The following is a 16,609-nucleotide window of genomic DNA, read 5'->3' as shown; positions in this document are numbered from 1 at the left end:
AATTTTGTGAAAGTGTTGAATGGTGTTGGTGCAGTTCTTGGATGACAGTTCCATTAAGAATTCAGGAAATCTATATCAAATGAAAGTGTAAGGATGCTAAAGTAAGGAATTTAGGGTAAATGGGCTAATACTTGAAGTTTTCATTTCATTATTTTGAGACCTGCATGGATTGAGGAAGTTCAGTATTTCCAATATCTTAAATACATTGAACATGTATACTGTGTCATTGGATAGTGGGCTGAAGGAGCTGCTGCCTACAAAGAGGAGTGTGTTCTTTCATATCTATTTTTGATAAGTGTGAAAATTTCCTTTCTCTTAGATTTTTTCGACCCATTGTAGAAACACTTGATGTCCTATTTTAAAAGTTGTTGAAAAAGAATTTTGTTTAAGTACCTACCTCCCTGATGCGCAGTTGCATTATTATTGATTAAAGTGAAAGACCATAAGTGATATAAGATGACCACTTAATGTAGTTAACTGCTTTACCATGTTTCTAAGTTACAGAATAGTATAATGGACTGTATGCTTAAAACAAGAAGCCAACCACAAACTTAAAATTAACAAAATTGTACATATTTCTCTTTACTATAGATTAATGCCCTGAACTGTTTAGTTAATAACTTTGGATTCCAGTAATTGCACCATCATATTTGAAGTTTTAATGAAGTTGTTACTTTTGGGATAAAATTAACAATAAACACTTTGGCCTTCTATTCAGAAGGCTGAGAGTGAAGCGTTAATACAGAATTTAAAAGCATTCCTACCTTGATATTTGATGCACAAGAACACAATTGTGAGCAGCTCAAGCATACTCTGCCATTTGATAAGATCATAGCTGGTCTGATTGTGACCTCAACTTCCCTTTCCTGTCTGACATAACTCTTGAGTTCATTGCTGATCAAAAATCTATCTAACTCGGCCTTCAATGACCCAGCCTCCCAGTGCTCTCTGGGAAATAGAAGTACGCAAACTCAGCAACCTTCTTAGAGAGAAAAAAACTCTTTCCCCTTGCTGATAGAGGGGTACCACTAATTTTTAAAACCGTTATGCCAGACTTTCCCCCCCCCCCCCCCCCCCCCCCACCCAAACCAAAAAAAAAGCAAACATAATTCCTCAACCAGCAGCACTGGACAAGATTAATTTATTCATCATCCATCCCATTCCATTTTATAGTCATCCAGTTTGCAAGGTCCTTGTGCACTGTCTGTTACATGTGTAACAGTATAACTTGAAATTTATTGGCATTTGAAATTCGATTCATCTCTGTTGAACATTTTGTCACAGTTTTTGTGGTTCCTTTCAGAGCGATGAAGAGAGGAAACGTTGGAGTAGTGTTGGAACTTTTAGGAAAAAGATTAGGAAGTACCTTTTTCAAAGAAGTGGATTATGGTCTCACTGGCAAAAATGGTGTCGTGCACCCCAGTTTGGAGGTACTTGTCGCTATAAAATTACTATTACTGGTCTTATTCCAAGACAAATCAGTTTTAGACTATAATTTTCCATTTGTCATCTCAATAATTAATAGAACCAATATTCAGTAGTTACTCAGCATCTTGAGAGAAGCACACAGATCACCGTCAAAGATTCTCATGTGCAGTCAGATAAACCAGCTGATGACGAGTGACTGTATTTTGAACTTGAACTTCACATAGTTTCACAGAATGTTTACAGCGCAGGAGGAGACCATGTGACCTCTTGTGCCTCTGCTGTGTTGCTTAAAAAACAGTTCAGATACTCCTCAAACCTTTTTCCATTTCCCTGCAATTGTTTTCTTTCTCTTGGCTTTCCCCTTTGAAAGCCATGATTGAATGTACCTCCACCAAATCTTGAATGTATTCCAAATGCTAACTTTCAGGCTCATATACTAACCAAAGCTCCCCTACTTGCATTGTTTCCTTAGGTGCAACAGTCATTTTCATATTCATTTCAGGTAACATAAAGGCAGAGTGCCTGGTGATACAACTTTGTCAGCCATTGTCTGCGAGGCAGGATTATGCTGGAACATTACAACCTGCCCTACATCACCCCTTCCATGATGCTAATAGTAAATTTCCATCATGTAGTTGGTTAAAAATATAAGCTACTATATTTTAAAAGTTACAGGCAATGCCCTGGCTATTGCTAACCTGCATCTAAACATTTTTGATTTGGATACATGGCAGAGACACTGGCAATTTTTGGGAAGGTTTTTGTTTACCTCCTGTATGTCCTGTGATGGTCTGCAATATTATTCCGTGACAACACGCAATATTATAAATCAGTTCTTTTTGAAGATTCCCCTGTTTTGCGTAAATAGAAGTTCCTTGTGTGAGCGTTGATTTGAAGTCTTCCATGTATGCCAATTAGTTTCCACATGTGGGTACCCAGCTGTCTCAAAGGAAGTAACGGTATTTGGAATCAGGCAGGCACCGCCTATTTTAGTAATAAGATGAACTATATTGCAGAATTTGGGTTATCTGATTTATTTTTCACATGGTTACGTTCTGTTAAGATCAAGTCATTTCTCGCCAACTTGATTGAACTTGATCTACCACCCAGAAGAACAGTGCAGCTAATGTGTGTGTGTGTGTGTGTGTGTGTGTGTGTGTGTGTGTGTGGAATTCTGAAAGGTGTTCGATAAAATATGTTGTATTAAGCCTGTTTACAAAACTGACAACCATTAGATGGAAAGAGATAGCAGTGCAATGTCATGGATACAGTGTCATGTCATTGCAACCAAACAGTGTTTTCCAAATGTTTGGCATACCATCCTTTTTGTGATTAAAGGTGATAGAGACAGTAAAATTGTGAACATATATTAAAGGAAATACTTGAATTTTTTTCCTACAGGACAGTGCCAAAAAATTGGAAGAGAATGTGTATTATCTGGGAAGCACAGTGGAAAACACATTGTACAGATATGGCAAGGTAATTAGGACATGGCTGTTATTTAAGAGCAAAGCCATGTTTATGTGGGAGTAAAACATTTTATGTTATTAAATGATACAGTATACAATTCATTGAATAAATGCAGTCTTTTACTCTTGTTGGGATGGGTAACTTTAAAAAAAAAATTTATAAACCTGTTTTGGGCATGAAAGATTTGTTCTTGAGGGCCACAATGTAGTGACCACAATCTGTATTTACATATTTTATTTTAAATATAAGTGTAAGCACTTACAGTTGAGAGAGTTTACTTTTAAAAAGCGATCAGTTTTTTTAAAAAGTAAAATTGTCTGGACAGAGAGAGTACACAGATATTAAAATATATATATAAATATATATATAAAATTTCACATTCAAGCACATACATAAAGTGCGTTTATTTTCTTTGAGAATAACCAGAGAGCACTTTTTTTTAATAAAGAGAAAATACCTTCACAAAGAATGAATATCTTTACAGGAAAATTGTCTCAGAAGTGAAGTTATGAATGAAATGTGAGAAATGGCCCTTGCTGTCCTTACCTATTTTACCATGCGGCATTATTATTTTGATATATATTTTGGTTTGCAGTATGTCCAGTTCAATTGTTTAGTGCTCAAAGTTCGCTCTTGTTGGGATGGGTAACTTAAGAAAAAATATTTATCAACCTGTTTTGGGAATGAAAGATTTGTTCTTGAGGGCCACAATGTAGTGACCACAATTTATAATTACACATTTGATTTTAAATATAAGTGTAAGAATTTACAGATGAGAGCTGAATTATACAGTCCAGTTCAATTGTGTGAAATACTGGACTTCATTTTTTGTTCACTTAGGTCTTGTTTAAGAGAACAATTCCTGAAAAGAAAGCAGCAAGTGTAGGGCAAATTGAATGAGAAACTGACCAGTTCAGGGCAGACTATTTGCAAGGAGCAAATGATAAAAAAGAGAAACTAGTAGTAAAGCCACAACCAAAAAGAGAGTGCGCAGACATTAGACTCAATGATTGAAATAAACCAGAAACTCCTTGTCATAGAGATGTACAGCACGGAAACAAACTCTTCAGTCCAACTTCTCCATGACGACCAGATATCCCAACCCAATCTAGTCCTACCTGCCAGCATCCGGCCCATATCCCTCCAAACCCTTCCTATTCGTATTCCCATCCAGATGCCTTTTAAATGTTGCAATTGTACTAGCCTCCACCACTTTCTCTGGCAGCTCATTCCATACACTTATCATCCTCTGCGTGAAAAAGTTGCCCCGTAGGTCTCTTTTTTTATATCTTTCCCCTCTCACCCTAAACCTATGCCCTCTACTTCTGAACTCCCCCACCCCAGGGAAAAGACTTTGTCTTAGTTAAATTAGTTTCTTTTAAAGCTGAAAATCATTGCATCTGGGAGAAATGCAGCCACAGGGGAAGGGATCTTTTTTAAATTATCTACACTGCAACTAACTAGGGCTGGCTGTTGTGTGGGGGTTGGGCGGTGGTGCATAAAGGAGTTTCAGTCCATCTGATCTTAGCCAGAAAATTTATACTTTGGGATTTCCTGTCTGGAACTGTAACAAATTAGGGAACATCATGAAGGGTCTGGTTGTGTGTAGTATAAAGTATTATAAAATGTGTATAAACCAATAGATTCTCTATTTACAAGTATTGCATCCTGAAAAAGTGGCCCAGTAATGATCTTTACAATCTGTAATAATCTGGTTCTGGGTGTTGGGGGGAGCTGCCTGGATGTTTATGAATGATAACAATTTGTACTCTTACTAAGCAATTATGAACGAGAAGGAAAAAATGTGGCGATGTACTTCCATCATCAAGCAGCTTCAAGACTGGAGAATTTGCCAGACCACAACTAGTCATGTGTCAAGGTTCAACACCAGGAGTTGTAAACATGGTTTTGTGCAACATAAATTGAGATGAAGCACATTTATTGTGGAGAACATAGATCTTACCTGTTTGGCTGATTCCATTTGCTTTGGCATTATTGCAGTCTTCATTGCTGCTCATGGTTCTTGTGCTTTATGTGAGTGCATGCCATGGCCTTATGACATAAAGAACACCTTTACATGGACACATAACACTGCTACTTGTAGAAGATGAAGATCATTTGGAAACTGACCTAAACAAGCTTATTGAAAGGTTTATACTGTTGCAACAAGGGAATCCTCTGGGGAGAAAGGCATATTGCACTTGGATGCATTCTGTCCCAACAACAGGACAAAATTATCAGAGGTAGTGACCCAGTGATAGGAAGAAGTTGCCCTGGAGTCCTCAACATTGACTCAGGATCTTATGAAGTCTCATTTCATCAGATTAAACTGTTCAAGGAAATGTCTTGATCATTCCCATCTGCCAGCCCTCCTGGCTGATGAATTTTGAATATTCCAAGTTGAACACGAGTTGAAAACAACAGAGTGTGGCAAAGGCATAGAATTTGCTCTGGTTAGGGTGTATCAATGGCCATCACTGAGTTTGGCTTGGTCACTCTGCTATTGACCAAGCTAGATGAGAGTTAAAGGGCATAACTGCTGCATGGTCTGCAGCAAGCACTGAAGTAATAATCTTGGGAAAAGCATTTGTGACCCCATCCAAAGAAGAGAATCCCCTACAGTGGGAAGTAGGCCATTCAACGCCTTGAGTCCATACTGACCCTCTGAAGAGTAGTCTACCCAAACCCACCGCCGCACTATCCCTCAACATTGCGCGATTTAGCAAGGCCAGTCCACCTAACCTGCACATCTTTGGACATCCTGACCAACGTACTTGACACAGATTCTTCTATGCATCTCCTTATTAGCAGGAGTAACTACCACACATCCTTGTGGAGACAAAGTCTCATCTTCAAGTTGAGGGTGCCTTCCATCATGTATGTTGTATAGCAGTATCAGCATGCTACACAAGATAGATTTCAAAAGGATCAAAACTCCGAAGTGGGCATCATCACAGAATTGCAATCAATCATAACCCCTAGCCTCATAGATTTTTGTTATCCTAGGCTATCTTTGCACCGAGGGTGGTCGGTGCCTGATATGCTTTGCCAACAGATGTGATAGAGGTAGGCATGATGTCATTTAAGATGCATCTAGACAGATAAATGAATGGACGAGCAGCAAAAGGATACAGACCCTTAGAAAATAGGTCATAGGTTTAGATAGAGGATCTGCATCATCGCAGGCTTGGAGGGTCGAAGGGCCTGTGCTATGATTTTCTTTGTTCGTTACCTTAAAAACATTGTGAGCCTGCTCCCATCACCTTTTCTGGAAGAATGTCCCAAAGACAGTTTTCTCTGAACAACTGCTGCTGCCAGACCTTCAGTGTTCCTGCAGCAATTTGTTTTGTTTGTGAATGTATCACCTATGATTCTATCTAGTTTTATTATAATTGACTATAGCAATAGCAAAAGCATATGAAATGGGATGCATAGCTAGGATGATCCAATCAATATAATACAAAAACTAGTCTTCCTGTATAATATTTTGCTTTGACATTATCTACAATGCCGTGTCTAGTTATAGTCTCCTCACATGGCCTATGTCATGGCAGCATGAGAAGTGGTTAAGAGATAGACTACAAAGTCTGATCTAGTTTAAAAAATGCTTCTTTATCACAGTAATTTGGAGAGCTTTGGCCTTTCTTTTACTCACGTGTCCATCTTAGGGAATTTTGTTTGTTGTTAAGCTAACAAAGTAATTTGACTCTATGCCTGTGTATGGACTATCTGATTTGAATAGTAGAACATGTTGCATAAACATAAAGAATAATTAATTATGGGGAAAAAGCAAAATGTTTGCTTTTCATACTGTACTTTTTGAATTCTTTTCATATTTAACCAAACTACATTAAGAGACTGAAGTGAGTAAACCTTTGCTACATTTCTGTTGAAGTTTCTCAAAAACATTGTGCCTCTTCCTCTTCAGACAATAGTAGAAGAGCAATTGGTAGTGAAGAGAGTGGCTGATGTTCTCATTAACATTTATGCCATGACGGCAGTTATCTCGAGAGCTAGTCGTTCTATCAGCATTGGACTTCGCAATCATGACCATGAGGTAGGTCCATACTATATTCAATGAAAGTCAGTCACTTTAAATCACAGAGACCATCTGAATTATATTCAATTTCTGAAATTCTGACACCAAAACCTTATTTTCATGAAGCATTTTAAATATTTAAAATTGCAATATGCACTAATTGTGTAGCATTTTACTTTGAGCAAGATGGTCTTCAAGAATAAAATGAAAAGAAGTTTTGAAAAATTAAATGTAAAAAGGAATCTTTTCTCTGTTTTCAACGGTTGCTGAATGCAGCTAGATTAAGTCTTGTGGGAGAAGGAAAGCCGTTGTCTATAAAGTTCACATTAAGCCAGCAATCATATCTGATTATTACAGATGGTCTGTTGCTGTGAAATTTAATTGGGACTTATTTTCATTGTTGTTCCAATTCAAAATCTTTTAATTATGGCCAGTTTATGACCTACCAAAGATTAAATGGGTTGTGAAATTAATTTTTTAAAATTAATGAGGGAAGAAATAATGAAGTCACAGGGAAGTGAGGGCATGGAGGAAAATTAAAACACTGTGAACATATTGGGCCAAAAAAATTCACTTTTTTCATTATAAGCATTTTTAGATCTGTCATTCTAAGTGTATTTCCTTTATGTAGGTCCCTTTTGAATTTCTCTTCCATTCTTAATTTGACAATTATCTGCCTAAAAGTAACCTGGTTTTAAATCTGCTTCTATGTCTAAATGGTTTCTGGGGGGTGAACAGGCAGCTAACCTGGGATAAATTGTTCAATGTTTTGTTTCTTTAAGTTACATACAATAATTCCTGGCTTCTGCTCAGTGTGTCCCCCAACTGGGCAGGCAAAAGATTGCAATTCAGTGTGGCAATGGGGGAGGCAGGAATAGAATTCCAGATATAAAACTTTTTTTTTGAAGAGTTTATAGTAGGAGGAACACCCACTGCCCCACATTCCTACACAATAGCATTATTGTAGCCCAAAAAATAATCTTGATTTAACAATGACTATGTTCCATTTATTTCATTCAGTTCCTGCAATTGCCTATGTGGCACATAAGAGTCGTAGAGATATACAGCATGGAAACAGACCCTTCAATCTGACCCGTCCATGCCGACCAGCTATCCCAACCCAATCTAGTCTCATCTGCCAGCACCCGGCCCATATCCCTCCAAAACCTTCCTATTCATATACACATCCAAACGCCTCTTAAATGTTACAATTGTACCAGCCTCCACCACTTCCTCTGGCAACTTGTTGTGTACACGTACCATCCTGTGTGTGAAAAAGTTGCCCCTTAGGTCTCTTTTATATCTTTCCCCTCTCACCCTAAACCTAAGCCCTCTAGTTCTGGACTCTCCAACCCTAGGGAAAAGACTTTGTCCATTTACCCTATCCATGCCCCTCATAATTTTGTAAACCTCTATAAGGTCACTCCTCCGCCTCCGACGCTCCAGGGAAACGAGCCCCACCTGTTCAGCCTCTCCCTATAGCACAAATCCTCCAACCCTGGCAACATCCTTGTAAATCTTTTCTGAGCCCTTTCAAGTTTCACAACATCTTTCTGCTAGGAAGGAGACCAGAATTGCACGCAATATTCCAACAGTGGCCTAACCAATGTCCTGTACAGCCGCATTAAAATATACCATATTTTTGGAACCAAAAGTACATCCTCCTAATCTTTGCTGTTCTTGCCAAATCATTGCTGTCAATTATTAATTCTTCCTTTATGAAACTGATGTTTATTATAATTTAGTCAATTATTATTCACCAGTTATACATGTTCCAAATGATACTTTTCTTTTTAATCCTCTACATCACGTTTGCTGTGATCTGGATGACCGATTATTGAGTTTTCTTATTCATTTGTATGAAATGGACCAATCCCAAGATGCCTCTGACTTGGTAGTTATTCAGTGGGCTACTTTTTCAAATTCAAATGCTAAGAATGTAAGAACCAGGAGCAGGAAGGCCATCTGGCCCTTCAAGTTTGCTCTGCCATTCATGGCTGATCTTTTTGTGGCCTCAGCTCCATTTACCCTTTCTCTCACTATAAGCCTTAATTCCTTTGCTGTTCAAAAGATTATCTATCTTAGCTTTAAAAACATTAAGTGATGAAGCCTCAACTACTTCACTGAGCAGGGAGTTCCACAGATTCACAACCTTTTGGGTGAAGAAGTTCCTCCTGAATTCAGTCCAAACTCGTTCCCACTAATTTTGAGGCTGTTACAGTTTCACTCACCAGTGGAAATGACCCTCCCTGCTTCGATCTTATCTTTTCCCTTCATAATTTAATATATTTCTATAGGATCCCATCTCATTCTTCTAAATCCCAATGAATATAATCCCACTCTACTCAGTCTCTCCTCATAAGCCAACTCCCTCAACTTCAGAATCAACCTAGTGAACCTCCTCTGCACTCCCCTCTAGTGCCAGTACATCCTTTCTCAAGGAGACCAAAATTGCAAGCAATACTTCATTCGATTATCTGATTAAATACTTTTCGTCCATGTCGTTTGGATAATCAAGGTTCCTCTGTATTAATGCAGATGGCCCAATTCACATTGTACTGGACAAAATAGTGACAACCATTTTCTGATTGGTTAAAGATTGCCCTGAGAAACTAATCAGTCAACCAGCCTGGGTTTAAAGCTTAAACAGAGCTTGGCAGTTTACTGTCAGTCATCATTACTGGTGCATTCTGCAAAGTAACATCTTTACAAATCAAATTCCGCCTGCCAGTCAAAAATTACACTTCTCTCATGCAGTATAAATATTTCCCTATTGTTATTTCTTGCAAATTGTCCTGATGAATACCAGACTAAAACTTTAACAAGGTTTCAGTTTCTTTTTAATACTCCAACTAGGTAAGTGAGCTGATAATGACTTTTTTTCTAAAGCCTACAAAGTCCTCCCGTTATGTTTTGTGCTTTTAAACTGTTAGTTTACTTCAGTTAATTTTAAATGCCTGGTTGATTTTCTGTCAAATAAATGGTGGAAATTTTATCCATAATTCAATATAGTCCTTCTTACGTTTGAACAGTTATGCATGTTAGAATTTGTAGGACTTCCAAATAATAATTTTAATTTATTCAAATGATTGCAAACTGTACTTGTGTCCAATCAAACTTGCAAAGTAAATCACCACCTATACTGATTCCTAAAATTAAATATTTTGAAGAATTGTTTTTATTTAATAAACACACATTATGTAAATTAGATGCCATCAGAGACTATGCTCAAGAACATGAACTGCAGTGAACCATTTTTATGATGATAGGAAATACAATTTGACAGGTGGAGAGATAATGTTGGGAAGATTGAGGATATAGAAGCGGGTACAGTAGATTTATTAAATAAGTGGGCAAGTCACAAAATAAAACAGATCCTAATTTTCTGGAGATTGATAATAGATGTAAAATTACAAAGGATCAGTTAAAGCATTCATCACAGTTATACTTACCAGCCATAAATATAGTTTCTGTCACAATGCTGATTCAAATTGAAGTTACTATCCAGTTCTTTCCAAATATTATGCAAATTTTTTCATTAATAAATTTTAAACACGTTTGTTCAATATTTAGTTTACAGTGGCTGCAGGAGTTGAATTCAGTATCTCTGTTGAATCATATGCTTTTTTCATTTTTGAAAGCATGCTTTCCACAGGAGTAATAGAGATACAGACAGCATCTGCTTCCTTTTTGGTTTGACATTATTTCCTGAAGGCTTTTCCAGATGTTCTCTGTTTCTCTCACCAGGTTTTACTTGCCAACACCTTTTGCTCTGAGGCCTATTTCCGGAATAATTACCTCTTGGCTCAGTTACAGAAAAGTGAGTTATTTCATTAATTAATTGATGGCAGTTGCTGCTAAGAACTGACTGTCTATTTCATGTGCATAAAACAGACCTTGGCATTTTGTTCTGAAACTAAAATCTGTAATCTGTGGTAATATAACTTAGGATATTTCCAATTACAAAGTTTAAACAATGTAAAACTAATATCCCATTTTAACAGAAAATAAAATAATCCAGATTTTGAGAGGCTGATTTGTGGCTGGTGTCCCTTGTGCATGAAGTATCCAGTGTAACTGTACTGTAGGATGAATTAACTAAGCATTTATTCTGCACAAGTTATCTAGCTTCCATCACTTACATCAGCTGGAGAACTATTAAAGGTGAAAAGTAGTAATAATGAACATTAAAATCAATCATTTCATTGTGAATTATATAAAGATGAAAAGATGTGGAGAATTACTTGAAATGCAAAGCATTCTTTTCATTCCTTCCTATTCTGCCCAATTAAAAACAACCACCTCCCTGGCAGAGGAATCTGAAGTGTCATATTTCTTCTCATAGCAATTATATATTAGATCCTTGTTATCAGAAACAGTCATTGGTAAATTATAGAATGACCTATTGTGTTCTCAATCTCTGCAGCAGAATACCAATCCAAATAGGGACACACTGTGAAAATGTAGCTGGCTACTGTTGTGTATCCAGCCAGCACTGGGTGCCATGATTTTGGCATCATTGCATTGGATTACAGGTTAAAGCATCTGCAATATATGAATTAATGAAGCTCTTATAGAACACACCAGATGTAAATTAGATGCCATCAGAGACTATGCACAAGAACATGAATTGCAGTGAACCATTCTTATGATGATAGGAAATACAGTTTTTGACAGGTGGAGAGATAATGATGTCGGGAAGATTGTGAGGATCTAGAAGGTAACAGTTATGAGGAGGGGCCAGGCCATGAAAGAGTTTGAAAAACAAAACTTCAAAATCGAGGCACTGTTTACCTGAGATCCAAGTCATTCAGTGAGTACTGTGTGACAAGTGAACAGCACTGTACTTACACTAAGTCACAGGCAGGGTTGCCTTAATTGAAGGAAGGTAGAATGTGGGAGATGGGCCAAGTGAGTTAGAATAATCAAGACTAGTGTTAGTAATGACATGGATGAAAACGTCATCATCATTAGTTGATGAAATGTCAGTAATACGTAGTTGGAATTAGGTGGGTCTTGGGTAAATCTCCAAAAACAGATCTGCACTAAAACGAAGGTTAAATATAACACTCAGGTTGCAGACAGTCTGGTTCAGCCTCAAAGGTGCCAGAGAGGGGTAAAATTATTGATGATGGATAAGTGTTGGATTTTAGTTAAGTAGTCTGGTAATTTAGAGAGAGTGTCAAATGTTGGGAGCAATGTAGAGTTGGGTGTCATCGCGTATATATGGAAGTTGTTGCATTTTCAGATGATATTGTCAAGTAGATGTCGATGAGAAATAGGAGGGGTCCAATAGTACCTTGTTGATGAATGCTAAATATAAATGTATGTGAAGGGAAAATAAGCCACTTGTGGTGATTCTCTAGCTACAATTAGATAAGAATGGAACCAGTCAAGTGCAGTACCATTCAATTGGATAATTTTTGAAGATGATAATGTTATCAATTGTAACATAAGCTGGAATTACCTGCATTTCTCCCTAATATATTTGCAATTTTTTTATTTTATCATTTAGATTCTTCCGAAAATCTTGACGACAGCATTAAGAAAATAGCACAGCAAGTGCTGGATAAGAGATCATATATCTGCTCACATCCACTTGACCGAACGTTTTAGAACATATGACTCTAAATTTTTACGTGTGCATACAATATGGATATTAATGGCAAGCACTAAAACTATAATTCAACTGTAAAATTATGAAATACTTTATAAATTGTTTTTCAATCATTCAGCACTTGTATTAACAAGTTTAAAGCAATTCTAAAAAAAATTACTTCAGTGGTAAAAATGATTGAAAATTCATCACGGCTCAATATTCAAATGCAGCAGATATCAGTTTTACCAATGAAATGTACAAAAACAGTCATAAATGATCAGGTCAGCTGTATGTCCATTTCTGTTTTTGGAGTGGATTAGAGTACTTCTGTCGCAGGCTTGTTTGTTTGGAACAGGTGGGTCTTCTCCATTTCCTCATTGCGTGGATTGAGTTTAGGATTGTAAATACACGTGTGTTTATTGCAATATACACTGAAGAAAGACAGTGTAAAAATGGGTTAATATGAACTATACAAAATCAATGAAGTATGGCATTAGTGTAAGCTAAAGAAATCATTACAGGCTTCATCCAGGGATTAAGACTATTCGCTAAATTGGGAAATTAGACTAGTAGGAAACTGAAATGAAGTGACAGCGTCTGAGCTCATAACGTAACACCTTTGGATCCGAGACCAGTGTTAAACTATCTTACATTTACTGAGGATAAAAACTTTCTCTCTGGTTATATGGATCTTTGCTTTGTTCACTGATTATAAACTGTTGGCCTCTGCTGATATTTAAGACCAATTAGTGGGAAGCTCTGATCAATTAACTAATGTACCTATCTGTTTCCCAAGAGGCTGCCAGCAGAGTTCATTAAATCCCAGCTTTGAAGAATTTGAAGTTCCTTTTACTCTGGACCAAAATCCTGGAACGTCTTTCTTAACAGCAATGCTTCCACAAAGTGGACTGCAGTGGTTGTAGCTGAGCACCACTTTTATAATAACCAAGGATGAACAAAACTGACCAAGTGATGTTCATATCCCCTGAAATAATATTTATTTAAAAACTGATATTTTACTCTGTTTTCCCATTGCCTCTTCTATAGGCAATTGCTTAATCAGAAATTGCTCCTGTTAGCGTGCAATGTTATAGCTGTTGTTCTGAGTTTCAGCTCCTCACTAAGTGCCTTACCATTAATGCGGTTGCATGAATTACATGTAACTTTCAAAAGTTAAGCCAATTAATTTTGTAATTATTATTATAAAGTTTCAAATCAATTTTACCAAAGCGTCAGTATTATAGTCATGGTTCTCTTACTTGAAATCATTTCCTTTGAGATCAGCGAACTTTTTGTGCTCCATGTCGTACCGAGGAATTATATTTGCGTTTATTTTCCAGCTACGGTTAACAGTTAAACCAGGGGCAAATCCTTTAGTGACTTCTGGTTGTTGTGGGGCTTTATAGTTTAGCAAATCTCCAACATCTGAGTAAGTTATTTGCTAGGGCAAAAATAATACATTAATCATAAAATTGAAGGCAAAATCGATTTAAGTCCATTTTTTAAAAGAAATGCTGCATGCATTAGCAGTTCTATGCTCGGGGGAACATTTCCGGAAGTCTTTACATTTCTCAATGTGTGTTCCACATTTCAGTATCCAGAATTTAATATGTTGTTTGTCTTGTTAAACCTCTATGTTCATCATTATCAATAATGATTGATAATGTACAATTTGCTTCTATGAAACAGTTTGAACATAAGGAAAAAACACTAAGGAAGCCAAATGGGAAATATCAGGAAGTGTGAGCAACAGTTGGAATATAGAAATTGGTTTTTGGAGGAGAATATGGGGGAATATTCAATCGTAACACTTCGGCAGCGGAAGAGACAATGGTGAGATAGAAGGGAAGGCAAATCGAAATGGTCAGAACCAGGAATGGAAGAGTACAATAGTCAGTTTGAAACAGGATTAAGCCTCAGTGAAGGGGAAGATTATAATAATTTAATCACAAGTATTGTCACTTTAAATTTGTTTCCTGGGAATTAGTTGGGTGAGTGATATTTATGCCAAGAACAGGATACAGGCAAGAGAATTTTGGATAAGCTGATTATGAAATGTGGAGGCTTGGAGGCCAGCTAGGACATCGTTGAAGTTATGGAACCTGAAGATAAAACAAAATGGATGAGTTTCAGATGGGCTGAAGCAGTGTGGAAATCTGCTACAACAAATGTTGCTGAATTTAGATAACATTTGTGATTAGTATAAAGGGTCGGAAGTCCATCTTGGAATAGTGAAAGGTTACAGTCAGGTACAGTAGGTATTTTCTAATCAACCTATTTGTGTGTGTGGAGTCTGATGGTATTAAACATCCTGACTCAGTGATATTTCCAAATATTTGACAGCTGCGAGAGATGACAATGTAGTGTATACAGAATTAGGAATCAAGTTATTTTGAGGAGATTGTAAATGAATACTACTGCCTTCAGAATTATCAAGCTCGCATAAGCTAACAGTGAAGACCAGGGAGGAATGTTGGTCTGTAATTTGCTGGCAATGGAGTATGGAAGCCAATGGGTCACTCCAGTTAATGAGGTGGGCTTAGAGAAAGCATGAAGGGAAACAACACACTGGAAATAGACAAGTATATAATTAGTGCAGAAGGGAGTCTGGGGAAGGTTTAGCTTTGTGGGGAAAAAACTGCACAAATTATGAATGTGAAAAAGTAGCCACAACTGGCCTGAATTTGCAGCTGCTTTTCTGATCTTTATACAAATTTTTAAAAATACCCACTGCTGTCTTACATTGTGTGTAAAAAAAAAATGATTTTATTAACTTTCAAATAGTTAAATGCCAGTAGATGCAGTGCTAGTAATTTCTGAAATAGCAGGTAACCAGTGCCTACCAGAGAGGGTGGAAGTGGTTAACTCTAAAAAGCTGTGCAAACCACTCAAACAGCACTTGGGGATAGGCAAGAAATGGCTTTGTTGACAATGTCCACAGTCCATGAATGAAGAACATAAAGAAACTCTTGTCATTGAGTTAGCTTAATCATTGTATATCAGATTATTCTAATTAGACAAACTTTTAAAAGCATTAGAAAGATGAGCAAAAAGTTTTTCAATTTGCATATTTCATCTAACTAATCTCAATTGAGAACCAAAGACAAGGTAGAGATTAGCTGAAATAAAGACTGTTGTTTTAGTTCCTTAATGACACAGTTTGCTGAAGCGCAAGAATGGTAATAAAACAAGGTCGATATTTCTCAGACTAATGTACAAAAAGGATATATCATAACCCTATATTTTTCAACACAATGCAGTCATAGAGATGTACACCATGGAAACAGACCTTTCGGTCCAACCCGTCCACACCCCGACCAGATATCCCAACCCAATCTAGTCCCACCTGCCAGCACCAGACCCATATCCCTCCAAACCCTTCCTATTCATATATCCATCCAAATGCCTCTTAAATGTTGCAATTGTACCAGCCTCTACCACATCCTCTACCACATCCTCTGGCAGCTCATTCCATACACATAACACCTTCTGTGTGAAAAAATTGCCCCTTGGGTCTCTTTTATATCTTCCCCCTCTCATCCTAAACCTATGCCCTCTAGTTCTGGACTCCCCGACCCCAGGGAAAAGACTGTCTATTTATCCTATCCATGCCCCTCATAACTTTGTAAACCTCTATAAGGTCACCCCTCAGCCTCTGACGCTCCAGGGAAAACAGCTCCAGCCTCTTCAGCCTCTCCCTGTAGCTCAGATCCTCCAACCCTGGCAACATCCTTGTAAATCTTTTCTGAACCCTTTCAAGTTTCACAACATCTTTCCGATAGGAAGGAGACCAGAAATGCACGCAATATTCTAAGAGTGGCCTAACCAATGTCCTGTACAGCCGCAACATGACCTCCCAACTCCTGTACTCAATACTCTGACCAATAAAGGAAAGCATACCAAACGCCTTCTTCACTATCCTATCTACCTGCAACTCCACTTTCAAGGAGTTATGAACCAACACTCCCTAGGACCTTACCATTAAGTGTATAAGTCCTGCTAAGGTTTGCTTTCCCAAAATGCAGCACCTCGCATTTATCTGAATTAAACTCCATCTGCCACTTCTCAGCCCA

The 16,609-nt window shown here is 37.5% G+C and overlaps 2 protein-coding genes across 2 annotated transcripts in view; one reads left to right on the top strand and one right to left on the bottom strand.

The window, feature by feature from the left end:
• Positions 1 to 12,669, top strand: part of acad9 (acyl-CoA dehydrogenase family, member 9) — a 50,964-nt gene extending 38,295 nt beyond the window's left edge. Inside the window, exons 14-18 of the mRNA XM_072582211.1 lie at positions 1,304 to 1,430; positions 2,830 to 2,907; positions 6,827 to 6,955; positions 10,685 to 10,757; positions 12,453 to 12,669. Coding sequence (XP_072438312.1) covers positions 1,304 to 1,430; positions 2,830 to 2,907; positions 6,827 to 6,955; positions 10,685 to 10,757; positions 12,453 to 12,553 — 508 coding nt within the window. The 3' untranslated portion in view covers positions 12,554 to 12,669. The remainder of the gene's footprint in view (positions 1 to 1,303; positions 1,431 to 2,829; positions 2,908 to 6,826; positions 6,956 to 10,684; positions 10,758 to 12,452) is intronic.
• A 159-nt stretch (positions 12,670 to 12,828) lies between these two features.
• The window catches only part of cfap92 (cilia and flagella associated protein 92 (putative)), a 79,896-nt gene continuing 76,115 nt past the window's right edge, over positions 12,829 to 16,609 (bottom strand). Inside the window, exons 18-19 of the mRNA XM_072582210.1 lie at positions 13,796 to 13,977; positions 12,829 to 12,967 (exon numbers count right to left, since the gene is read on the bottom strand). Of these exons, the coding sequence (XP_072438311.1) occupies positions 12,853 to 12,967; positions 13,796 to 13,977 (297 nt within the window). The 3' untranslated portion in view covers positions 12,829 to 12,852. The remainder of the gene's footprint in view (positions 12,968 to 13,795; positions 13,978 to 16,609) is intronic.

Source organism: Chiloscyllium punctatum, chromosome 12, assembly GCF_047496795.1.
Source record: "Chiloscyllium punctatum isolate Juve2018m chromosome 12, sChiPun1.3, whole genome shotgun sequence".
In the NCBI taxonomy this organism is placed as follows: Eukaryota; Metazoa; Chordata; class Chondrichthyes; order Orectolobiformes; family Hemiscylliidae; genus Chiloscyllium; species Chiloscyllium punctatum.
Note: the sequence above shows the minus strand (reverse complement) of the source record. Positions and strands in the feature narration are given on the sequence as shown.